The following is a 26,958-nucleotide window of genomic DNA, read 5'->3' on the forward strand; positions in this document are numbered from 1 at the left end:
CAATGGTACTGAAAACTGCTGAAAGGTCCAACAGGATGTGCTCTCCCTGTCTCTCCCAGAAAAGATCATCCACAGTGCAACCAAGGCAGTCTCTGTACCCAATGCAGGCCTGAAACCTGACTGAAATGGATCCAGATAATTTGTATCATTCAAGAGTGCCTGAAGTTTACCAGCAACTACCTGCCATCTCTTTCAAAAAGAAGTCGCCATCCCTTTTAAACAGCCTTTCAAGATGAAGCTTAGTAAGGATAGGCCTACCATCCAAGGCTTGTGAGAGAGAAAAGTAACTGTCCAGGACAGGCTGCAGATACTAAATTACTCCACTGTGTTTGGAGCTGTAGGTGACAACCAAAGGTGTTTTGTAATTTTCCTTTCTGGGACTAAGCTACTACAGGAAATGTACCAGTCCAGCCTCAAACTGCTTTTTCATTAACTGGGCGAATATTGTAGTTTTAGGAATGACTGTTGTAAATCCTTCAGGCATAAGTCCCTGTTCAATGAGCTAGAATAAATGTGGTTATATCACAGGGTCTGGCTGTAGACAATAGATTGTATGCTATATTCTGGGTGAAAGCATGTAGGTATGTAGCAGTCAGTGGGTTTCCAGTATAGGGTGGTGCTTATAAGCCCATAATGTAATCACACAGTATTGTGCAACACATAACATGGTCTATTGTCTATACTTGGACCCTTTAATAGTCATGATTATTCAGGGTCTTGTTCAGATGCATCTTTTTAAAAAGATAAGCAGGTACAGGTGGAAGAAAATCCTAGTTGAATGCTGGCAAGGTAATACATGACAGGAGAGCCAGAAGAGGCACATGAAGATGTGGAGCAAGCAGGAAGCCAAGGCTTCAGTAGGCCATGTACTTGGTTTACAGTGACTGCAAAAATGGAGTCTATCCTAGCTGAGGAGAAGTTCACTGACTTCTCTACGAAGGGTGTGGCCACAAAGTTCTGACCAAGGAAAATAGAAGTCTGCCCCAGAAACACCTAGAAATATGCTAACACAATTGATACCAGGAAGCACTAGTCGCTGTACAAAAGCCTTTCAGTCCCAAACTGTGAACATGGAAAGTTCAATTCACCTACCCTCTGATATAGGTCTTCCATAAATAGTAGCTATAAAATTCCAAGATTCAGAATCAAGCAGAATTTTGACCAGATGCAAGTTTCTAAGCATGTGCATTACATATGCAGTCATGTCCGTGTCTAGATTATTATTCAGTTAAACCATCCACTAGCCAAGGACACACACACCCCTACCTAGTTATACAGTAACATTTGCTTTACTAAGTTCTGACCAGAATCATACCTGGAGCTAGAACACCCTTAAACTAGACTGCCCTTAACACTGATTTTTTTTTTTAAGTAGTAGAATTTATTTGCATTTAATCATCAGACCATAGCAAAACAAATGAAATAAATCCAACCAACAATTTACAAATAAGTACCCACTCATTGGAATTAATATCTTAACAGAGAAAAAAAGATGCCAGATATACATATTTCCTTTATAAGCACAATGAGAATTCATAATATCGGAGGAGTTTTTATTGTTTATTTTTGAGACATCTTCTATCTATCTATCTATCTATCTCTATGTATTTAATTCTCTAAGACGTACCCGTGGCTAATCCCATGCATGGCAGCTCTCGCGAGGGTTCGGAGAGTTACCAGATAGCCACGGGTACAGGCAGGAGGGAAGAAAATGGTGGCTGTGGTATCGGCTGGTGGCCAGCCAGAAAGCAGCGGAGTGCGGGGGTGGGCTGGCCAGCCAGCCTAAAAGCAGCAGCAGCGGTGGTGGTGGTGGGCAGGGCAGAGAAGAAGTGGGATGGCCAAAAAGCAGTGGCGGCTGGGTGTGTAAAGTGGGTAGGGCAGAGAAGAAGCAGGCTGGCCGGTTCACCAGCCTAAAAGCAGTGGCGGCAGGGGAAGCAGATGGGACAGAGAAGAAGTGGACCGGCCAGCCCACCAGCCTGAAAACAGCTGGGTGGGGAAAAGAAGTGGGCCGGCTGGCCAAAAAGCGGCAAGGACTGCCAGAAAGTGGAGGGGGTGGGGGAGAGGAAGAAAAAGGTGGTGGAGGTGGGTGGGTGGGCCCAAGGTGCAGATGCTCAGCACCCGGCCCAGCTAGTTCCACCTAAGCCTTGAGTTTGGCATACTTCATTCCACTAAGTTCATACTTCATTCCACTATGCTAAATCATTGTAAACCGCTTAGAGAGCTCCGGCTATAAAGCGGTATATAAATGTAAGTGCTATTGCTATTGCTAAGTTGCTAAAACAAGGTTAGGCTAATACCTTTAACTTTCCCCCCTTTTCTGAAACCTAAATAAAGTACATAGGGTGAATGCACCGGTTCTCATGGCAATACAAAGGCATTAAAGCAGTATAGGATAAAGAGTTTTTATGGAGATCACCCAGCATATTGTGTGTGTGTGTGTGTGTGTGTGTTGCATCCGTGTCCTCCTATCACTTTCACAATGCCTGGACTAATATGAACCAAATTGGGTACAGTTGTAGGAACATATCAACAGCATAGTTTGTGATGATGTTATCCAATCCAAGATGGCGGGTGTATAAACAGTTGAGGCACAAGTGGGCTAACTTGTGGACTACCCAACTGATTTGAATCAAATTTGTTACTGTTGTATTGAGTGACACATAGGGATGGCTCAAGGACGTAGTGTGTAATTATGTCATCCACCCCCAACTCAAGATGGTGTACATGTGAATGTTTGGGGCTGAAGTGGCCTAACTTGTGAGGATTGTAATTATCAATTATTTATTTAATTTATTTATCTATCTATCAATCAAATTTATACCCCGCCCAAACTTACGTCTCTGGGTGGCTAATTAAGATTATAGTGGAAGGAAAGTAGGCAGATTAGTTCTTACCAGAACAACTTGTTCATCTTTTACAATCAGGTTTACAAGACAAAAGGTAGTTATATCCCAACATATTAAAAGTGTCACAATATGCTCACCTTAGAATTTCATTGAATCTTACAGTAGCAGCACAATGGAATATTATGTTAGTACAGTCTATAAGATTTTCCTTATCTTCTTCACTAAGAGCCATTTCTTGTTCCGTTAGGTCACTAGAAACTGCTATAATTTTTTCTTTAAAGTCTGGCTGTTCATCTCTCAATCTGTCAAAGAGCTGTCAAAAGAAAATATTAAGGAGTCAGAACACAAAGCCAAAAGGGAGTGCTTAGAGATTGTAGGACAGGAAGAACATGGTTCCTGCCTAAAATGAACCTTTTTTGCTCCACATCTGTTAAAGAATATGACTCAACACAAGATGACACAAGGTAAGTTTAGGATGAGTAGTTCAACCAAGCACATGCAAACTATTCCATATTCAAGGCAAAGCCCTTCATTGTGCATATTCAGAAGCTTTTATATGCTTTCATAAACCAAAAATATCTGAAAGCTGTTTTTAAAGTTAACTATTTCCACCCTTTTCAAAATAAGATTGAAGTAAGTACTCAAACTTTATCTATTCCAGTCTTTCATGGCTCATACTTAAACATTTTGAAGTCTAGAAGGAGGCATCCAGGCTAGTCTTGTGTAAATGCTGCTGCATTACATGTGTACATAGTACAAGGTCATTGTGCAAAGAAAATAATGCTGTTTCGAACTAGTTCTTGCAATAAGTACAAAACAGTGCACTAGCTAATTCTTATCCAACCTTGTATGCCCCCAAGAAGGCTTCTCTTTCACTAGAAGTAGTGCAACATGATTGTTGCTATGCTCCACAATGAGTCCTTCTGAAAGCAGCACTGTGGAGGCTATCCACAATTTACATAATTCCTAACACCTGTCTAGAACATCATGTGCCTCAGTCAGGCACAAAGACAAAGATATGGTTCACACAGAGGAAAAGAAGTTGTTCTTTCACAAAATAAAGAGGGAGGGGGAAAATATTGTTTCTCCTGTAAGATCTTTAGTCTTCTTGAACACCATCCTTGCAGGGATCATTCCAGATGTTTGCATAGGCTTTTGAACTGGTTGTGCACAAGGGAATTGTTAGTTCTTCTTTAAAGCAAATAATCAGAATCTTGGAAGTTTTAGGAAATCTGACATGGGTATTTTAAGAGCGAGTAACAGAGTTGGGTTCAGACATGGTTTTGTGTAATGGTTATGTTCTGTTTGAAACCAGCCATGCCCACAAACCAGGATCTGAAATCAGGTTGTGCCAACTGCAGTTGTGTGTTAGGCTGAATTCATAGACCATTTATAAACCACAATTTGGGGCCTTTGCTCCACATTCACAGGCTGCTGAATCATGGAGTTGCTCCCCCTCCAGATGGTTCACCAGAGAGATGGGAATGAACTTTTCAAGCAGAGTCCTGAACAGTTGAACAACAAAGCAGATAAGAAGCTATACACCATAGTTTGCCTGTTGTACATCAGCAAGCTCAAACTATAGGCTAGGTTCTTAACTATGGATTAGCACAGACCATGATTTGCATTACATCTGAACCCAGTCAGAGCCTCTTTAAACCAAACACATGTAACTGCTTCAGACAGAATATGCTAAGAAAAGTTACAAAGGTGTTTTGAGAAGTAACAGAACTAGTAGCCATTTTGCAGTTATTTTACTTGTCGTTTGAGGTGCAATTCCAAATATAGCTCACTGGTTGCACAGGATAATTTTAGAAGACTGCATTTAGCTTACAAGTTGAAACTTCTGCTCTAAACAAGTATTCCATATTCATCAGACTGCAGGATCGCTAAACTCAGCTTTCCAACATACAATAAGCATTCAGACACCTTTTTAAAAGTATGGATGAAGCGGTGCTAGAAATAAAAATCTCACCGTTTGCAATAAATGCATTTCAAGCATCAAATCCACAAGAGATTTGACTACTGACATGCAAAGCAGCACTGTTCCCTCTAGCAGGGATTCCCATAGGTTGTTGACTACAACTCCCAAAATCCCCAGCCAAAGGCCACTGCAGCTGGGGATGCTGGGAGTTGTAGTGAATATCATCTAGGAATCCCTGTTAGAGGGAAAAGGGCAAAGCAGTGTTTGATTCTTCTGCAGTTTGACTCAAGTGGCTTGTAAAAGTAAAGTGTGCCGTCTAGTCGATTTTGATTTCTGGCACCCACAGAGCCCTGTGGTTTTCTTTTGGTAGAATACAGGAGCGGTTTAACATTGCCTCCTCCCACACAGTATGAGATGATGCCTTTCAGCATCTTCCTATATTGCTGCTGTCCGATACAGGTGTTTCCCATAGTCTGGGAAACATACCAGTAGGGATTCAAACCAGTGACCTCTGGCTTAGTAGTCAAGCCATTTCCTCCCCCACTGCGCCAATTAAGGTGACTCAAGTGGCTTGTACTCAGGACTAATTGTAGATAAGGAGTTACCCTGTGTTCAAATTGGCCGCTCCAATAAAATATTCCAGCTGTGATGGTAAAAACTTTCATATCCCACTGAAAAGCAGTAGCCCTTGCAACCACACATACTACTACAGTACTCTAGAAGCCACTTCACAGATTACATCACTTGGAAAGAATGAGTAGTCCAAGATGTACGCCCTGTGCAAATATTGAATAGTAGGAAATGGGGGCCTGGAAGGATCTTTTCCCTTGTACTCAGTGTTTGCATAGGAAGCTACACACACAGGCCTGTTCCATATAATCTGTACGCCTTGAGTTTGTAAGTGCACAAAAGGAGCTATATGCATTGGACTCCACATGTAGGCCTCTTTGCAAACATTAGGTCCAATGGATAACTATCAGGTGGAGATCCCATGGAAGAAGCTGTTTCAATCCTAATTCATGGAATGTGCACAGGCTGAATGCCTGAACAGCACATTTGAGTTATTAAATAAATGTAAGCTTTAACAGAGTAGGATTGCTACACTTTGCCCCTCCGACAAAGAAAAGCTTTTTCTTTAGGATGAAGCCTTGTAGAGCCAGAGACTACCAAATGCTTTTCTAGTTAATTTTATAGAATGGCCTTTATTTAACTGCCCAGAGACTTGCATTTTGGGCATTATAAAAATATGTTTAATCATCATCAGGCTATGAATTCACTAATTCCAATTTCCAGCTCCAAATCCAGAAATTATCCAAATACTTGAGTTTCCTCTTTCAAGGTGCTATGCAATACACAGAAAGCACTGATTTAAGTAAGCACTGGTATGCCAAATTGATGGTGGAGGGTTAAGTGCAACTATTTAGTTGAAAGGCTCTCTTGAGACAGCTTGTCAAGAAAATCTACTTTATCTTGTTGACAGACTGGCATATGCATTAGTCACCTCACATCTGGAAAGCAAGTCTCACTACACAGCATAAGCAAACACTAATAAATAACTAGGAAACTACAAAGGTGAGCTATGTGGTATTTGGGGAGCAAGATGAACAGTGACAAGTTCACTGCTCAGCACTGCTGACAAAGGACAGAAGATGCCCAGAAGGCTGATCAACACACCCATAAAACACTTGGACTTTTGAGCAGGGATTCTTACGCTTTCTTAACTTCTTAAAGACTCCTGCACCTTCCAGCAAAAGCACACACCACAGACAAGATATACAGGTCCCACCCCTGACTTGTTTGCCTCCGATAACCAGCAATACATCAGTCAGGGAAGATCAAGCTTTTTCAGAGCCTCTCCCTAAAAGGTTCTGAAAAGATTACCCAAAAGCACATTATTGCTCTATCTGAACACAAACAAGATGCCCACCAATGTTAAATGGGATACTTAAAAACTATTTGCATAATTTGCCCCAGAGAACACAACCACCACGAGCAGGAAGGCAAAAAAGACATTTCAGAGCGAAGACAATGCTGTCTTCAGAGAAGCACATCATACTTCCTCTTCTAATCTGTTAAACAGAATCACCAGAGGTCAAGCAGTGTTGGTTCTGCTCACTAGCCGAACAAATGCTTTGACAGGTGGCTCCTCAAGCTATGTTGGTACATGACTTGTCAGGCATCATTTTTCATTTGTCACAGACAGGTAGATTTCCTGAGCCCTGAGTATCACTGTAACAATCTTATACAATGCTGCGTGATTGTGGTCGCTAGGAGTCGACACCAACTTGACGGCACTTAATCAATCAATCAGTGATCCATGAGAAACAGTATATAAAGCTATCACAGAGTTAATTTTAACATCATATCATCAGGCTGAGCATGTGCCCCAGCTGCAGCTGACTGCCTAGAGCAAGGATTTCCCAACTTTGGCTCTCCAGGTGTTGACGAACTATAACTCCCATCATCCCTAGCCACAATAAATTGTAGCTGGCAATGATGGGAGTTTTAGTTCAGCAACATCTGGAGTACCACAGGTTGGGAACGCTTGGAGTGCAGGTGAAGGCAAAAGCTTTCAGTCAGCTACACAAAGGCACTGCTTTTGGTGGCAATTTGCTATACACATAGTTTGCCCCCCTTCTTTGCCAGAGAAAGGAATGGGAAGATACTGTCCAATAATGGGGGCTACATTCTTCCTCCCAAGACACAGTGCAGACTGCAGCAGGTATTTGGGAAGGGCTTTGCTTCTCATCACAACAGTAAGTGCAGTATTTACTGTCATCATGATCATCCATACCTGGGACCTACTGCCTGATCAGTCACAGTGACTCTTATTGCATACTACAGGCTGCTACTCCCATTTCCCTGAAAGCCTCCAGGAAACGTTTGAGCAGCTAGCATAACAAAATCAATCATATATACATATGATCAATCATCAATCATATATAAGGATGAGCCCCTGGTGGCGCAGTGATAAAACTGCCGCCCTGTAACCAGAAGGTTACAAGTTCAATCCTGACCAGGGGCTCAAGGTTGACTCAGCCTTCCATCCTTCCGAGGTCGGTAAAATGAGTACCCAGAATGTTGGGGGCAATATGCTAAATCATTGTAAACCGCTTAGAGAGCTCCGGCTATAGAGCGGTATATAAATGTAAGTGCTATTGCTATTGCTATATACAGCAAGTTATATTAAGTGCTGTACGATTCATGATCATTAAAAAAACCCCTGTGATTATTCCTATCTTGCCGACAAGGAATGAAGACAGAGAGATACTGGTGCAAGGGCATGCATGATGATGGCTGAGATAGGACTGAAACCATGGTTTCTGTACTGCAGACTCTAAATCAGGCCTGCACAACATAAGGCCAGGGGACCAGATTCTGCCCGCAGGGACTATTTTATTGGCCCCCAGGTATCCTGCAGCAACATAGGAGCTGGACACTGCCATATAGTGCCATCCTATGCATGTTTTCTCATAAATATGTTCCAAGGTCTTCCCAGAGACGATTACTCCCATGTACACATACCTAGGTTTGCAGCCTGAAAACAATGACAGTTTAGGGAGCAGAGAGGACTTGGCATTTATTTGGGGCTGGCATGTACTCCAGGGGCCCCACTGTTTGAGCAGGGACAGGACCTATTTTCTGAGCACCATCTTTGGTTGAAACTATGGGTCAATTGACAGGGGGAATAGATCTACAACTAACTAATAATATTTTTAATCTTAATGTAATGTGCTAAAAATCTACCTTGGTCCCTGCACGCCAAGTAGTGGCTGGTTTCGGCCTAACAGGGCATTTGATTTGTGCAGCCCTGCTCTAAATTATAGAAGATGATAAAGAAGACTCTACAACACACACCTTCTTTCCCACTGTTATGCAGAAACTTTCTGTAACACACCCATTTTAAAGTAATTTCATCATATAGGATATGACAATTTTGTTGAATCATACCTTGCAGCTTATCATTTCTTCCACTCGTTCTTGAGAAGTCTTCCCTGCTTTGTGTCTCACCAACACATAAACTGTTTTTACCTTTGGACAAGACCGCAGAAGCTTTTCTAGAAGAACTTTTCCCATAAAGCCAGTAGCTCCAGTGAGGAGGACATTCTTGCCTTCATAGTATTCTGGGATGGATACCATCATGACCTTAAGAGATTTTAAGAGCAGAATAGGTTCAGTTCTCCTCCTACACTCTTACCGTTTTCACATGACTATGTTCCAAATTCCATTTTTACAGAAGTGCAATACTCTGCCCAGCACACATGGAATAAATGAGCTATTCTCTTTGAATAAAGATAATCTTGTTGTTCTCCAGCCCCCCTTTGAAGGGTGGGGCATTCAACTACGCATATCAAAAGCATGGGGGCTACGTTACAAAATCGTGCATAGACAAAATAGAGAACTAAAACTACATTAGCCCCCTAAACGATTAAGAACCCAACAGCGCATCTCATTCCCGGGCAGAGTAAATCATTGAAGTTGCATCAAGAGAGCTGGCAAGGGGGCACCTCGTCCCCTACCCATAAAAAAGGAGAGTCGAAGTGGCACAGTGAGTTCGGCCGAAGAGAATGAGCGGCCTCGCTCGCGGTCACAAGCTCGACCCAGCCTTGTCCTTCACCACTCGCCTGGTCGCCATAGACGACGGGGAAGGAAGGAAGGAGAACGGAGAGGCAGAGACGGTCTCGGAGGATGAGCGGCTACGGCTGCTTGCTGCTGCGGCAGCGCACTCCCGCCAGGCCTTTCGGCCGCCACTTGCGCCTCCGCTCCTCCCAACCGAGAAGAGAACGGTTCTTGCGTCTCCTTCGCGCGCTGCCGTGAATCGACGGGGAGGGGGGAAACGAGGGGACTCACCCGGACTGACTCTTCCCGGCCGGCTACTGCTTGGTCCTCCCGCCCAGCAGCAGCGCGATTCCTCCCGCAGCCCCTTCCCGCGCCGCCGTGACGCGACCGGGAGAGGAAAAAGAGGATGCAGCCAGGAACCCGCCTGCCTGCCGGCTGTTATGGCTGGCTGCTGCTCCTCTCCCTCCCCTCCCCTCCCGCGGTTCCTGCGTCTCTTTCCGGCGTTGCTGTGAAGCCACCCGGCGGGGAGGGGGTGGAGAGAAAAAGAATCGTCAGAGAACCCAGATATCTCGCGATAGACCCTACCAGCCACGTGCGCCTGGGCTATTCATAGCCGACGCGAGGCGGTGTAGTGTTTTCAAAGGGGGTATAAGAGTCAGATTTGGAGTGTTTGTCTCCAAGAAGCACTTTTTCAAATGGAACGCTTTAAGGGCGGGGTCGGGAGGGCACGCACAAAGCAGCTTCTCCAAAGGGAAGAAGCTGGGATAATATGATAGGGTTACCAAAAGCCCCTTATTTTAGCCGAAAATTGACTGTCCTTTACGGGATGCCATTAGTCCCTTATTTTCGCCTCAGGAAAATAAACCTATGGCTTAGATCAAACCAGTTATTTTCATTAATAATGGAATAATTAATGTGCTCCAACGCCTTTCCTTTTGCCCTCCCTACCAGAACGCTCTGGTAGGAATGGGCTGCAGGCTTAGGGTTGTCAACAGTCCCATATTGGAGCCATTAACAAAAACATTAACATTATCGGCCATCAGTGATTGGCAAACAGCACTATTCAGGTATTGGGTCATGGAAATCATGCAAGCGATGACTCACTGCTAGATAGGTTTCATACATGAGCCCTATCTATCTTTACTGGCTAACAATGCTTCTCTTTCTAGAAAACAAAATTATATCACACCCAGTTAGGTTAACCATAGTTATATCAGTAAGCAGAGGAGAAGTAATCTAAGTTGCAACTGGAACTGCAGTTTAAATTGAAAGTGGTGAAAACGCATAGAGCTCAGGCTCTCAATCACTCCCGCCTACTCCCCCACTGATGTCCTTTATTCAGGCAGTGGAATGTTGGCAACCCTACACTATCAGTCTGAGACCTGGCACTGCAGCCGGTGGTGGTGAAAGGAACAAACAGGTGCTGCAGTTTCTGAATCTGGGACCTGCACTGTTTTGGCTACCAAAAGAGGTTCATCAAGGAGCAAGGGGGAGATCAGAATCTTGGTGGACTCTGCTTTTTGTTTTACTGAACATAAACGGAAAATGCTTGGTTTTTAAAACAAGACTAATTGCACTATTTTTCTGTAATCCTGTAAAAACTGAATAGTGCAGTGTTTGTATGATGGGTTCGTACTTTAGACTGCTTGTGAGACAAACACAGTTTTTTTGAATCTGATTTCGTAACCTCAAAGAAAACTTGGGATTCCTATATTTTATTTATCGTTAATTTTTATACCATTTCATTAAAGCAATCCCAAGGCAGTTTATTTTTATTGTGTAACTTTTTATAGTCTCATATTGTGTTAAATGTTTTGTAAACTGCACACACACCATAAAATAAAGAGCAGCAGCAACAAAAACACTCAAAGACCTGGGTAAAAAGCCAAGACTTCACTTGCTTTCTAAAAATTGTGATCAAGACTGAGGAGCAGATCACTGGTAGAACATTCCAAAATCTGGGGGTAATAACTGTTTCGACAAGTGTAGGTAAAGCTTAGATGCATAAATTTCCTGATAACAATGTCAAGATATACGTTAACTTCTGTAGGAGAAAAAAGTGCACTGTCGTGTGTAATTTTGCAACAATTTTGAATATTGATGGGGGAGTAGTAGGACCACAATTTTTTTTTGTAGAGAATGATTTTTATTATATGCTTTCTGAAGAAAGGGAGTAGGGGGCATTTCTTCCTTCTGCCAGTCAGACTTAAATGTTTATTATTAAAAATATTTATACCCCACCCCTTCAGTGCACAACTGCTTGGGGCAGCTTACAACATTAATACATACAATACAAAAATACAATATAGAATTTAAAAAATAAGATTAAAAACTTAAGACCAGGCTAAAACCACAATTAAAACAAGTTTTTAAAATTGAAATGTAAAGATTATCAGTGAAAAACTAAACACTAAGAAACCTACCAAATAAAAGCAGAGGATAAATTATTTAAAAGTCTCTCTAAAAAGATGTGTGTGCAGTTGTTTCTTAAAAACACTGAGGGGGGAGCATGGCAAAGCTCTTCTGGATGGGTGTTCCAAAGTTGAGGGGCCACAACCGAAAAGGCCCTGTCTCTAGTTTCTGCTAGCCGGATCTCCGTTACTGGTGGGACCATGAGCAGGGCCTAAGATGTTGGGCATGAGACAAGTTCTCTGTACATTTAAGAAGGCTCAGGGCAGGAATGGTAGCTACGCCAGCACAGGTTTTGGTGAAGCTGTCAGCAAAGTGACTAAACAAACATGTTACTGTCAAATCAAGAAGGAGAGTGGAACTAAAGCTCTGGGTGAGCAGGATTTACTGAAGTTATTGTCTTGCCATCTCCTAAAAAATAAAAAGTGAACAATTTAGATTGAAATCTGGATCAAGAACTAAAATACAGAGAGGCTGCCACAATAATACTAAGAAGAGCTATTGGACCTAGATCAATTACAAATTATTGGTTTTCAGCTCTAGTGGTAAGGAACAGAACACAGTCATTTTTTTTTTGTTAGAAAAAGTCTAATAATAAGCAACTCAAATTAGCAACTGGTTATACTGGGCCCTTGAAAAAAGGCTTGGCATCAGAAACTAAAGATTATTTATGTTTACATTTTTTTATCTCACCCTTCTTCCAAGGAGCTCAGGGTGGCACAAATTGCCACCCACCTCCCTTTTACAGCAGTCCTGTAAAGAGTGGGAATCTGAATTTTCCAAGTTCTCACCTGATAACATCACCTGTTCCTCTAGCAAAGTATATGATGAACATGTCTAATGATATGTTTAATTCCACCGCCCGCCCTCCCAGTCCTGCTGTTTATATTGCTTTTCATTGTAAGTCACTCAGTAATTTTGAAAATATCCAGAACTCATACAAAAAGCTGGAGCTACAATAAAAAGCAAACAAACAGTTTGCACACTTTATGAATGGCAGAAGGAAATTGTGGTTGAACATATGCAAGTCACTGTGTATCAGCATTTTGTTAGATGGTTCCACAGATTCCTAATCAGTCATATGCAGTGATCTAGACTATATAATCCACAACCAACAAGACCTGAAAGTGCTCACCCAAACAAGAAGGAAGTTCTGAAAGAATTTCAGGCGAGGATTCTTTCAGAACTTCCTGTGATCTAAATTAGACATAAAGGAATCCTTTGGTTGACACCATTGTCCAGTGAAACTACTGATATCTATCTTGCAATAGCAACTACAGCCTTGTAGGGATGTGCACAAAACTGGTTTGCCCAGTTCGATTTGAGTCTGAACCAGACTGAGCATGTTCAGTTTTGGCACCCTAAATGGGAAGCCTGGCTCAGTTTGAATTTGGACAAGTTTGGGTATGCTAGGGAAGTTAAATATTTTTTGGGGGAGGGGAGACTAACAACTGCTGAGGGCTTCATCGGCCTCAGGGGGTGCTCTGTGGCCATGGGAGGGGAGTCTCCGGCAGGTCCCCTCTCCCCCCGCCAGCCTTCCTACAGTCTCCTCCGGGCCAGTCCATATCATTTTGGGCCTCTCTGAATGCACACTGGCCATTTTGGAGGCTGCTGCACATGTGCATAGGCCATTGAGACAACTTTCAACTCTGAGACCCCAGGCATGCAAATGGCCCATGTGCATGTGCAGCGGCCTCCAAAATGGCTGCCGTGCATTCAGAGAGGCCGGAAATGGGGAGGCCAGTGGGGAGAAGGGGAACCACCGGAGAACCCCCACATGGCAGCATCCCCCTAAGGCTACAGAAGCTATGTCTGCCCCCCCCCCCAATTAATGTCCCTAGCACCCGCTGCCCTCTGGGGACTAGGATCCGGACTGGGGGTTTGTCTTGACCTCGAACTGAACCCAGTTCAGCATGAGGTTGAGCACTAGAACTGGGCCAGCTCGCTGTTGAGCCAGTTAGCACATCCTTACAGCCTTGGACAAAATTTCAATGCTGTGAGGTGGTTTGCAAACACTGGAAGCACTTCTTGGTCAGCTTCCTGCAACGTGTATCTAATTCAAGTGGCCAAAAGGGGCAAGCCAATGCTGAAGTTATGCAAATTTTCCAAATTTTGGATTGCATTTTGTTGTGAGGTTTTTTATGGTTTTCCTCAACATTTACAAACCTGTCTTAGAAAGTATATCACACAAGTTAATTCTAAGCTAGAAAAAGCTCACCTGGCTTTAGAGAACATCCTTCAAAGAACACCAAAAGGAATATATTTTTGTAATATATGTTTATATTAGGTCTGCCTAGCCAATTATGCATGGCTCATACTGCTTGCTAATCACAAGCCAATGGTACTACATATTTTATAGTCCTGTTGGTCAAGAACACAAAGTCCTGGTTAGCTTAGGACTTAACTTAGCTAAGGTTAAGTCCTGAGGTTCAAGGCTCTAGTGTCTTGCCAGGAAGTTCAAATGTAGTTAACCCTGGCCACATATATGGCTAGTAACCACACACCTTTGGAATACACAACACATACCAGTTCTTGAATTCATAGGGAACTATAGGTTGCTTACCTGTAACTTTGGTTCTTCTAGTGGTCATCTGTCCTTTTACACCAATGGGCTATGCGCCTGCGTAGAGACCTCGTCGGAAACTAACAAGCTCAATTCTCCTGCTTCAGGGGGGAACCCCGCCCCCAGCCGCTATATTCGGCTGCGCCACTCCACATCCCCTCAGTCACAGAGTCTGCCTTCAGTAGACCCAGCGGGGAGGATGGGAAGACGTGTAAAAGGACAGATGACCACTAGAAGAACCAAAGTTACAGGTAAGCAACCTGTAGTTCTTCGACGTGGTCTCTGTCTTTTACACCAATGGGCACATGACAGGCTAGCAACCCAGGCAGAGGGAACAAACAAAACAAGGATGCAATCTGCAAGAAGTATTTATTTCAAAGAATGAAGTACATCAACTGAAAATAGACTGCAGGACAGTCCTGCCAAACCTAGCATCGTTCCATGCTCTGGCATCAATAGCATAATGACGAATAAAGGGATGGAGCGAAGCCCAAGTAGCTGCTTGACAGATGGTGTCCAAAGGGACCGCATGATCAAAGGCAACAGAGGCCGCCATGGACCGAACTGAGGGTACCTTAATGGTCACAGGCAATTGTTTCTGTGCCAAGGTGTAGCAAAGTTCAATAGTAGAAACAATCCACCTAGACAGAGACTGAGCAGATACTTGCAAGCCTTTGCAGGGACCATCATACAGAACAAATAGAGAAGGAGTCTTTCTCCACTCTGCCGACCTTTGAACATAGAAGGACAATGCCCTCCGAACATTCAAATGATGCAACCTGCTTTCTGCATCAGACAAAGGGTTTTGAAAAAAACAGACAAGGTGAGTGGTAGGGAACGATGAAAGGTAGAAACTACCTTTGGAAGGAATTGAACATTCGGATGGAGCACAATCTTATCCTTATGAAAATGCAGGTATGGCAGATAAACCCTCAGGGCCTGCAGTTCACTTACCCTCCTAGCGGAGGTGATTGCCACTAAGAAGGCAATCTTCCACGCCAGGAGACGAGGATCAATAGAAGCCAAAGGCTAAAAGGGCAGTCGCAGCAAACCAGCCAGTACCACAGACAAATCCCAAGCCGGTGACATAACAGGGTCATCCAGTAAAACATGTGACAAACCCTTTAGAAAGCTCTTTATCAGTGGATCCTTGAACCAGGAAACCCAAGTGGCGGGTGAATGTGCTACAATGGCCACCAAATGTACTCTGAGAGAGGAGAGCTTTAAACCAGACTTTCAAAGATGAGAGATAGGTACAAACATTTTGAACAGATGAGTTAAAAACATCAAACCCATTTTGAGCAGCAAATGTACAGAAACAAGTCCATTTATGTCCATATGACTTCCTCGTCGAGGGCTTTCTAGCCACAAGCAAAATGTCTGAGTCTCAACAGGAAGTCGGTAGGATCTTCCAGGCAGTCAGGTGCAGAGACCGGATGGAGCACCCGACCCTTTTCCTGTAACAGCAGGTAAGGTAGAGCAGGAAGGCACACACAAGTCACTGCCAGCTATTTCAGAGCCGCAAACCAAGGCTTCCTGGGCTACCAAGGGGCTATCAGGATGGCCCTGGAGCGGTCCTTCCTCAGTTTGCAAAGAACCTTTGGTATGAGGGGAAACGGTAAAAACAGGTAAAGGGAGGGGCCTTTCCAGGACAGGACGAGAGTCCTCCCCTCCCCACCCCCGGAACAATAGAGGGCACACTGAGCATGGTCCTGAGATGCAAAGACATCCGGAATCAGAGCACCCCACGTTGCGCTTTTGTCCCAGAGTACACCCTGATCCAGCATCCACTCATGGGAAACCATTTTTAGTCTGCTCAACATGTCTGCCTGGACATTCAGGTTCCCTTGGAAGTAGACCTCATGTGGCATCACCGCATGTGCTACACACCAATGCCACAGATTGACTGAAAGAAACAGGAGGCTTCTTGAGGTTGTCTCCCCCTGCTGATTGATATAGGCTTTCGCCGTCATATTTTCAGTTTGAATTGTCACCGAACAACGCACAATTATGAGTAAGAAGCCTCTTAGGGCATGGAATATGGCCAACAGTTCCAAGTAATTGATGTGCTAACCCCTCTCTGTCAGCGTCCAATGGCCACTCAGGCGATAATCGTCCATAAGAGTGCCCCATCCTAGCTCCAACACATCGGTTGTAATCACCCAGCATGGAGGAGAGACCTGGAAGGGAGAGCTGAAGTCCAGATGATGGGGCTTGACCCACCAAGCCACGGCCTCCTACACCAGCTGGGGAGGCATGTGCTCCAACTGAGCAGAGTCCCGAAGGGGGTCAAACACATCCAGGAACCACCTCTGAATGATGCACATTTGAAGATGTGCATGTGGAAGCACGTATGTGGTGGCAGCCATCACAGGAGTCCCCACCCAAGGAACACTACCCTGATCAGAGTAAAAGACCATCTCCTGTGCCTAAGAGGCGCTGCACTGACTGCATGGTCTGCAGCACTCCGGCCAGGAGAGTGGAGGCCAGCCGTACAAGTGTCTCTATGCGGGCCTCCGGGAGGAAGACCTTCTCCAAGCTGGTGTCGAAGATCACCCTATAAATTGTATCCTGCGGACAGGGTCCAGCTGGGACTTCTTGGTGTTGATCTGCAAGCCCAGGCCCTGCAAAGTGTCTATTACTGCGTTGAGAGAGCTCAAAGCAGCCTGCTTTGAACCCACTAGGATCAGCCAATCACCCAGAAATGACAGGATTTGTATCACTTGCTCTTGTAGAAACGCCACCACAGGGACAAAACATTTTGTAAGGACCCATGGGGCCGTTATTAGGCCAAATGGTAAGGCCTTGAACTGACAGGCGAAACCCCCTATCCGGAAACGCAGGAAATGGCGATGTTGAGGGCGTATGGAGGTATGATAGCACGTGTCTCTCAGATCCAAGGCGACCATCCACATGTTCCTCTCCAGCAGGGCCAAAATAGTTGGTACCGACAACATCAGGAAACGCTTGTAAACAAGGTGTTTGTTTAAGCCTCTGAGGTCCAATATAGGGTGCTGACTGCCATCTGGTTTGGAATGACAAAGTAATGGGAATAGAAACTGGGGTTCGTCACATTGGTGACCTTTTAAAATCACATCCTTCAAAAGAAGAGCGGAGAACCCCTTTTTGGTATAAATTGTTATTTAAGAATAGAAATAAAAACAGAGAGGTATGGTTACATCTCTTGAACTTCCAGCATACAAAATATATATCTAGTATGTTGAAAATAACATTAAAAAAAAGACCTCTTCCATCCCTTCTCTAACCATTATCACATTAAGAAACTAACACAAAGCCAAAAGATCTATAGTAAGAATAGAATAATATAGTGATATAATATAACATGAAAGGCGTCATTAATGGCAACCAAGTTTCAAATATGGATAACTACACTATTAATAAGAGCTAGGTATAAGTAAGATTTGTATATCCGCCCACTCCCCGAAAAGACTTCCGGTCTGAAAAAGATTGCCTAATTATACTTAGTTCAGCCTAAAGAATAAGCACCATTAATGAAAACAAAGCTTTAGATATAGATTACTACTCCATAAAACAATGTGAGTTTTATGGAAGATTCCCAGATCATCAAATTATAACCATGATTATTCCCATAATTTTATTTCAGCAATATCTTGTATTAAAAAGAACTAATGTCTAATTCTTCCTCTCAGTTCATTCTCCTGTTTAATCCTCATCCGAGGATTTATTTAATACAAGCGAGGAATCTGTTGCTGTAGCCCTACTTATTCCCATGATTATATTTCGGCAATATCTTGTATGAAAAAGAGATAACATCTGATTCTTCCTCTTCAGTTCATTCTTCTGATTGATCCTCATCCGAAAGTTTATTTAATACTGGCAGAGAATCTGTTACAATTAAAAATTCCAGCTAAAAGAGATCAAGCATTTATACTTGGTTCAGCCTAAAAAACCTAAATAATAAGCATCATTAATGATAACAAAGCTTTAGATATAGATGACTACTCTATAAAAAAGATTTATAGAAGATCCCTGGGCCCTCAAATTGTAGCCATAGTTATTCTCGTGATTTTATTTCAGCCATATCTTGCATTTAAAAAAAGTAATGTCTAATTCTTCCTCTTCAATTCATTCTCCTGTTTAATCCTCGTCTGAGGATTTGTCAGATACTAGTGAGAAATCTATTGCAGTAGCCCTACTTATTCCCATTATTTTATTTCGGCAGTATCTTGTATGAAAAAGAGATAACATCTAATTCTTCCTCCTCAGTTCATTCTTCTAATTGAGCCTCATTTAGGGGTTTGTTTAATCCTAACAGGGAATGCTATCATTAAAAATGTCAGGAAACCTGTTGTAACGGAAAATCTATGTGCCTGCGCGCATACAGAAGAACTTCCAGCCAAAAAGTAATCACCCATCTGTATTTGGTTCTCCTTGCCTGGAGAATAATGACTGCAAACTTTGACTCTCTGTTTTGCTTCAAATCCAAGAGATCTGGTAGTCCTTCAATCCGCTTCCCGCATTCCCAAAGAGGGGTTCATTGGAGAAGGAGGCTTGCTTCTTTGGTTCTTCCATTTTGAAGTTTTATCTTAGTGTCTCCTGGGAGATCCTTATCTCTGGTGTAACCAAAGGTCATTCTATGAAATTCTTGAATGTCTAAGAAATCCTTTGGATTATGCAACTACAGGTTGGATTGCAGGTCAACTTCTCGTGCTGTCTTGTCCTATACCATCTACATTTCAGAGATTCTTTGCATCGGTTGATCGTATTCAGTAGATTTCCCTTCAATGACGTGACATCCCGGTATAAATGTTGCTTGCAGAAAATTCACTCTCCTTTCAATTTGATTAAAAGCTGTTCTCAATTTCATTGTTAAAATTTCTTGAAATTTGGAGAAAAAAGACACCCGGTCTTGTGAGTTAAAACTCACCACTGCCACTGCATCAGTTGATGAGTTCATTCCTCTTCTTGGCTATTCTTCTCTTGGGTTTTATCTGAGTAAATTTTTCAGAATAAAGTCCCTAATTTGAGCTCCACAATTAAAAAGCTATTGACTTCTTTGGGACTCAAAATTTGAACAATATACTTAAATGGATTATAATTGCTGTATCTCTGGACCAATGCATATTGCAGGTCACATGCTTGATTTGGTCTATTACTCTGATCAGGGTGGTGTTCCGTGGGTGGGGACTCCTGTGATTTCCCCATTGTCATGGATGGACCACCATCTGGTTAAGGTTGGACTTACAACCACTTCCCACCTCCGCAGGGGCGAAGAGCCTATTAGAATGGTTGCCCAAAGAGGTTATTGGATCCAGTAAGATTCCAAGGGATGGATTCAATGGAGGGATTCAATGTTGGCTTCACCGGTGATCCTGTTGATGCCCTCATTTAGAATTGGAACAACTTGCTCACCAGGACAGTAGACACGATTGCTCCCAAGCGTCCTGTCCGAACCGCTTCAAAATTGGCCTCTTAGTATACGGAAGATCTACGGGGGCTGAAGCGGCAAGGTAGGTGACTGGAGCACAAGTGGAGAAAGACTCAACTCGAATCCAACAGATTGTGATATAGAGCACATCTAAAGATCTATGCTCAGGCAATATGTGCGGCAAAGAGGCGGTTCTTTTCTGCCCGTATTGCCTCTGCGAGTTCACATCCAGCAGAGTTGTTCAGGGTTGTGAGGGGACTAATTTCTGCTCCCCCTCCCTTGAACCAGAATTTGGAGTAATCAGCTACCCACTGTGATGTGTTTAAAGAGTTTTTCGCAGATAAAATCTCTCTGATTCCGGCCGACCTAGATGGAGACTACACAATTAATTTGATGTCTGAACTGGAGGTGCCCAACAACTCTTATGTGATTCGACTGGATCGGTTTCCGTTTGTGACTCCTGAGGATGTGGACAAGCTGCTTGGAGCGGTGAGGCCTACCACTTGTTCTCTTGACCCTTGTCCAACATGGCTTGTTCTATCTAGCAGGGAGGCTGTTGTAGACAGCCTGGTGGAAATCATAAATGCTTCTCTGAGGGAGGGCAGGATGCCTCCTTGTCAATCATTAGACCTCATCTAAACAATCATTAGACCTCATCTAAAGAAGCCAGCATTAGATCCCTCAAGAGTTGAGCATTTATAGGCCTGTTTCCAATCTCCCATGGCTGGGCAAGGTAATTGAGAAGGTGGTGGCCTCACAGCTCCAGGCGGTGTTGGAGAAAACTGATTATCTAGATCCATTTCAAACTGGTTTTCGGATGGGCTATGGGGTGGAGACTGCCTTGGTCGGCCTGATGGATGATCTCCAATTGGGAATTGACAGAGGAAGTGTGACTCTGCTGGTCCTTTTGGATCTCTCGGCGGCTTTCAATACTATCGACCATAGTATCCTTCTGGAACGTCTGAGGGGGTTGGGGGTGGGAGACACTGTTTTACAGTGGTTCCGCTCCTACCTCTTGAATAGATTCCAGATGGTGTCAATTGGAGATTGTTGCTCTTCAAAATCTGAGCTTAAGTATGGTGTCCCTCAAGGCTCCATACTTTTTCCAATGCTTTTTAACATCTACATGAAACCACTGGGAGAGATCATCAGGGAATTTGGAGCTGGGTGTTACCAGTACGCTTATGACACCTAGATCTAATTCTTCATGTCAGCTTATTCAGGAGTTGGCATATCCTCCCTAAATGCCTGCCTGGAAGCAGTAATGGGCTGGATGAGGGAGAACAGACTGAAGCTGAATCCAGATAAGACAGAGGTACTTATCGTGTGGGGTCAGAACTCTAGAGACAATTTTGATCTGCCTGTTCTAGATGGGGTCACACTTCCCCAAAAGGAACAGGTTACAGTCTGGGAGTACTTCTGGATTTACACCTCTCCCTGGTTTCTCAGGTTGAGGCGGTGGCCCAGGATGCTTTTTATCAGCTCCGGCTGATACTCCAGCTGCGCCCGTTTGTTGAGATGAACAACCTCAGAACAGTGGTACATCTGTTGGTGACCTCCAGATTTGACTTCTGCAGTGCGCTGTATGTGGGGCTGCCTTTGTACGTAGTCTGGAAACTTCAGTTGGTTCAGAATGCGGCAGCCAGGTTGGTCTCTGGGTCATCTCGGAGAAACCATGTTACTCCTTTACTGATGGAGCTACACTGGCTGCCAATAGGTTTCCGGAAAAAATACAAAGTGCTAGTTATAACTTATAAAGCCCTAAATGGCTTAGGCCCTGGGTATCTAAGAGAGTGTCTTCTTCACTAGGAGCCCCTCCGCCCATTGAGGTCATCTGAGGAGGTCCGTCTCCAGTTGCCGCCGGCTCGTTTGGTGGCTACACAGAGACGGACCTTCTCGGTCGCTGCCCCGAGATTGTGGAATGCGCTCCCTGCTGATATACAGTCTTCCCCATCTCTGGCAATTTTCAGAAAATACCTGAAGACCCATCTTTTCGCCCAAGGTTTTTCAGCTTCCTAAATTTTTTAGGTTTTAATCTCTGTTTTATTTTTAAATTGTTAAATTGTTCTAAGATTTTTGTATATATTTTAAACTCGTTTTATGGTATTGTTAACTGCCCAGAGATGAAAGTTTGGGGCGGTGTACAAATTTGATAAATAAATACATAAAAATAAAATAATACAAAATAAATGATTTCCCTAATTTAAACCACCTCTAATAAAAAGCTATTATTTCCTTTGGGAATACGAGATCCAAACTCTATATCTTGGGTCTAAATTATTATCACTATGCCAGTATAGTCATGTGAAACAGTGTCAAAAGTTATTATGACATTATTACAGCTTACCCCAATAACAACTTATAAAAGAGAAGAGTAGGTAAAGAAAAAGATTTTTAAAAACTTATATTCAAGCATAAATTCCACTAAAACTACCCTTTTTTAATAGTCAACCTTTAAGATGAAATTAACTACAAAACTTAAGAACTCTTATATTATGTTATATATTATGCTAAAACTCTTTATGTGTCCAGCAAAGAAATATTCGATGTAGAGTAATATTTAGAATGCAGAGAAATTGTGACTCAGCAGTTTTTTTATAACACACAAATATCCTGAGGTTAAATGGAATCTCCCGTTAAAGAGTTTTCAATACTCCAGAAAAATGAGTGATAATCTGGTTCCCTATTGTGTTAGGCACTTGAATCACTGTCCATCAAAACTCTAGGAGAAGAGAAGACACCGTGTAGATAAGGAAAAGTAAATACAAAAAGTTAGTTCCAGCTGGGAATTTAAAAGTGCACACCAAAGATATAAAAAAGGAAATAGTTCCAACTAGAAGTCAGTAGTAGAAAAGTCTTTTTTTTTTAAAGTAAACTATTAAAAAATTATAATCCTTCAGAATTGATGTTCTTTTAAGCTTTCTCCTTAAAATCCAGTTGAAAAAAGCAATCACAGAGTTAGGGAGTCTTTTCCAAGTCAAAGCTATAAATCATTCTGCAACAGCTCCGCAAGTTCAAAGATGTTCCTTAACCCAGGATTTAAACTATTAGTGAAAAAAACCAACAAAAACTTAAAGCCAAGCTGATGGTGATTGTGCTGGAAAACAAAAGGAAAAATAAGTTCCAAGCTGCAAACAAGAATACGTTAAAAATAACACAAAAAGCAATAAAAATGCCAAATTGTAAAAGTCAAGTAATTAAACTCGTAAATCCTGTCTCTTACATAGCCTGAAGAGTCTTAAAAATCTTAGTGTATTTAAAATGTTCTTACCGTAGTAGCTCAATTCAAAAGCTGAAGAAACTGCTCAGAAGAAGAAAAAACAGAATATTAAAAATGAAAGAGTGAAGGAGGTCTTAAAGAAGTAAAATATATGGTACTTAGAAGTTCAAGGGAAGCCATTTCCAGTCTTTAAGAAATATGCTGCAGGTAACCAGCAGATCTCTTTCATGAATCAAGAATTTGCAGGTGTTGTTTGCTTGAAGAAAAACTCCTTCTGGGATCGCACAGAAAAATGCCCCTAAAGGCAGCCCCCAGGGTAGGGATCAGCTCTTACTGTTGAGACAGCCTTGCACAGCTGAATTTTATTAAGAAACATGAAAGGGATGTCAGGAGCTGATATCACAGCTCCGACTCTTCAGATCGCAATCTTGCTTGTCCGAGAGTGGAGACCTCCTGATCCAAGGCTGGGGTCAATGGCGTAGTCACGACTCCGGACAACAGTGATGTCTGGCAAAACCCAAGGGCATAGCCCATGTGTAAGACTGTGAAGACCCACTGATCCACAGTCACCTTGCCCAATTCACCACAAAGGGAGCCAGGTGGGTCCAAAAGGCCCAATAGTCATTGCTTTTTCTGAAAAGTATTTGGACGCTGTTTCTGAAAGGCAGGCTCACTGGGCTGGAAACCAGACTTGTATTGCGGCTGGAACTTGTTAACTAAAAAGGAACGCTCCGATGAGGATTGTTGCTGTGAAGGGGCTTTAGCCTGCTGGTAAGGAGACCACCTGGGCTGCCTCTGTGGCTTAGGAGCAGAGGAAGAGTAAGACATAGATTTTGCCATACTCCTCAGCTTCTGCACCTTCTGTGAGGTGTAGTCAGTCTGTTCCATGAAGAGGCTTGAACCTTCAAAGGGAAAGATCCTCAATCCTAGTGCGGGCCTCGTAGGTCAGCCCGGAGGAACGCAGCCAGGCATGCCTCCTGAGAGCCACAGACTTGGCCATCACCTTTGCTGCGCACTACACAGAGTGTCTTGCCAGTAAAGTTTTTGCTTTGCCATCTGCACAGCCTCACGCAGAAAAGCCTTCTCTGGATCTCGCTTATCCTAGAGCAGGAGGTCTAAAAAGGGGGCCACCTTTCCCCACAAAAAATGGTTATACTTGGCATTATAGGCGTGGTAATAAGCAACCCGCAAATGCAGAAATGACGCCGAGTAGAGTCTCCTCCCAAAGGAGTCCAACTTCTTCCCCTCATCACCCAGAGGAGAGTGACTGCGACCTTTAGATTTTTGCAGGGATACCTCCAACACAATGGAATTAGGCATAGGATGATTCTTCAAGAAGGTCGTATCCTCCTGCATCTGTACCCTATAGAAATTCTCCAAACACCTATTGGATTGTGAAAGAGTTGCTGGTTTCTTCTAGTGCCCACGCATGACTCCCAATAAGGCAGTGTTCAGTAGTAGAGAGGCTGGTACATTAGCCTTAGCATCAATGAGACAAAATAGAGTCCAATTCCCCTTTTTGTTATGTATGTGTGTATGTTGTGTATGTGTGACCCTCACGCCGAGGCCATGAGGGCCACATAGGTTGAGTGTTGCTTCAGATTTTCTGACGGAGACACAGGTTCAGAGTCTGATTGATTGTCCAAAGGGGATGACCCCAGGGAGAATACATATGAGCCTGGAGAGCCAGGTTCACTTTCCGTCTCCGGAGGTGCAACTGGAACCAGGGCCAAGTCCAGAGGGATAGCTGGAAGCTCCAGATGGTTATCAATGGGTTCAGTACCGATCCATCTGCCACTGCAGCTGGTACTGAGGAAAGTTGCGGCACTGGAGGCACAACCGGAACCGCCGAAGGCGATCCGCTTCCACTAGCACAGTCACGAAGGTTTGCGTAAAAGCAAAATGAGCGATGTGAAACAAGGAAAAACAGGAGAAAAAAACAAGAGAATTCAAAAAATACAGTCCTATTCGTTGCTGAGCCGAAGATTCCACAATGTCTGCTGAAACGCGGATGACGAAGACTGAGGGGATATGAAGTGGCACAGCTGCATATAGCGGCTGGGGGCGGGGTTCCCGCCTAAAGCAGGAGAATTGAGCTTGTTAGATTCTGACAAGGTCTCTGCGCAGGCACATAACCCACTGGTGTAAAAGACAGAGACCACGTCGAAGAACAGGTTGTCTATCAGTGGCTACTAGTCTTGATGGCTAGGCTACAGGTACCTCCAGGTTCAGAGTTAGAATGCCTCCAAACAGCAGCAGCAGCAGAGGGGACATTCCTTCATCTCTTACCTGTGGGCTTCCCAGAGGCACTGGGAAATGGGATGATATCTGGATCTAATGTTGTGAGGGAGGGAGAAAAAATTCTCCATCCACTCTACTCCATGCATAATTTTATACATCTCTATCATGTCTCCTCTTAGTCACTGCATTTCCAAACTAAAGAGCCCCAGATGCTGTATCCTTGCCTTATAAGGAAACTGCTCCAGGCTCCTGGTCAGTCACTAACAACTCAGATCCCATCAGTGTATATGTGAAGTTGGGTTTTTGTTTTTTTGCCCCAATAGGCATTTTGTCGCCCACTGCCCCAGTTTTGGAGAAATCTTTTGGGAGTGCCTCACAATCTGTTTTCTACCCTGAATAGTTTTGTGTCATCTGCAGGTTTGGTCACTTCACTGCTTACCCCAACTTCTAGATCATTTATGAACAAGTTAAAGAGCACTGGTTCCAATACAGATCCTTGGGGGACCCCACTTCTTACTTCCCTCCATTGTGAAAACTGTCAATTTATTCCTAACCTGTTTCCTATACTTCAACCAGTTACCAATCCACACAGGAACATGTCCCCTTATCCCATGACTGCTAAGTTTACTTAAGAGCCTTAGGTGGGGAGCTTTGTCAAAAGCCTTTTGGAAGTCTAAATATACTATGTCAACCTGATCACCTTTGTTCACATGCCTGTTGACACTCTCAAAGAACTCCAAAAGGTTAGTGAAGAAAGACTTGCCCTTGCAGAAGCCATGCTGGTTCTCCTTCAGCAAGGCCTGTTCTTCTATATGTGTTTAACAATTTTTTCCATAAGTATGCTTTTCATCAATTTGCCCAGCACAGAAGCTAACCAGCCTGTAATTTCCCATATCTCTCCTGGATCCCTTCTTGGAAATCGGAGTTACATTAGCTACTTTCCAGTTGTCTGGTACAGAACCTGATTGTAGGGACAAGTTACATATTTTTGCTAGGAAGTCAGCAATTTCACATTTGAGTTCCTTTAGAACTCTTGGGCAGATTCCATCTGGCCCTGGCAATTTGTTTACTTTTAGTTTTTCAAGGCAGTTTAGAACATCTTCCCTCACCACCTTGAGTTTGCCCAGTTCTTCAGCCTCTGAGCCTGAGAAGCTCAATTCTGGAGAGGGCATATGGTCAATGTTCTCTGTTGTGGAGACAGATGCAAAGAACTCATTCAGCTTCTCTGCAATCTGCCTTATCTTCCTCTTTCATGCCCTCATCATTTAAGGGTTCATGCACCTTCCTGGCAGGTTATCTGCTTCTGATATATTTAAAGAAGTTTTTGTTATTCCCCATGAAACTTCTAGCTATATGCTCCTCAAACTCAAATTGCATCCCTTATTGTCTCCTTGCATTTCTTTTGCCAGAGTGTATGTTTTTGTTCACTTCATTTGGGCAAGACTTCCATTTTCTGAAGAATTTCTTCTTCCTTTCAGAAAAAAGACAACTGTGGGGAGACATAATAGAGGTCTATAAAATCATGCATGGTGTGGAGAAAGTGGATAGAGAGAAATTCTTCTCCCTCTCACATAACACTAGAACCAGGGTCATCCATGAAAATTATTGCCAGGAAATCTAGGACCAACAAACGGAAGTACTTTTTCACACAACACATAATCAACTTGTGGAATTCTCTGCCATGAGATGTGACAGCCAACAACCTGGATGGCTTTAAGAGGAGTTTGGATAACTTCATGGAGGAGCGGTCTATCACTGGCTACAAGTTGGAGAGCTAAAGGCCAC

General features: G+C 43.3%; 1 protein-coding gene across 9 annotated transcripts in view; it reads right to left on the reverse strand.

Moving 5' to 3' along the window:
- FAR1 (fatty acyl-CoA reductase 1) overlaps positions 1–26,958 on the reverse strand; it is an 83,891-nt gene that overhangs the window by 36,934 nt on the left and 19,999 nt on the right. For 2 of the 9 annotated variants that reach the window (XM_053271636.1, XM_053271637.1), the window contains exons 2-3: positions 8,722–8,916; positions 2,984–3,159 (exon numbers count right to left, since the gene is read on the reverse strand). In XM_053271636.1, coding sequence (XP_053127611.1) covers positions 2,984–3,159; positions 8,722–8,916 — 371 coding nt within the window. Of the gene's footprint in view, positions 1–2,983; positions 3,160–8,721; positions 8,917–9,290; positions 9,557–9,621; positions 9,876–26,958 lie in introns of those variants that run through there. The other 7 variants (XM_053271675.1, XM_053271640.1, XM_053271685.1 and 4 more) reach the window with 7 other exon arrangements.

Source organism: Hemicordylus capensis, chromosome 1 (genome assembly GCF_027244095.1).
Source record: "Hemicordylus capensis ecotype Gifberg chromosome 1, rHemCap1.1.pri, whole genome shotgun sequence".
Classification (NCBI taxonomy): Eukaryota; Metazoa; Chordata; class Lepidosauria; order Squamata; family Cordylidae; genus Hemicordylus; species Hemicordylus capensis.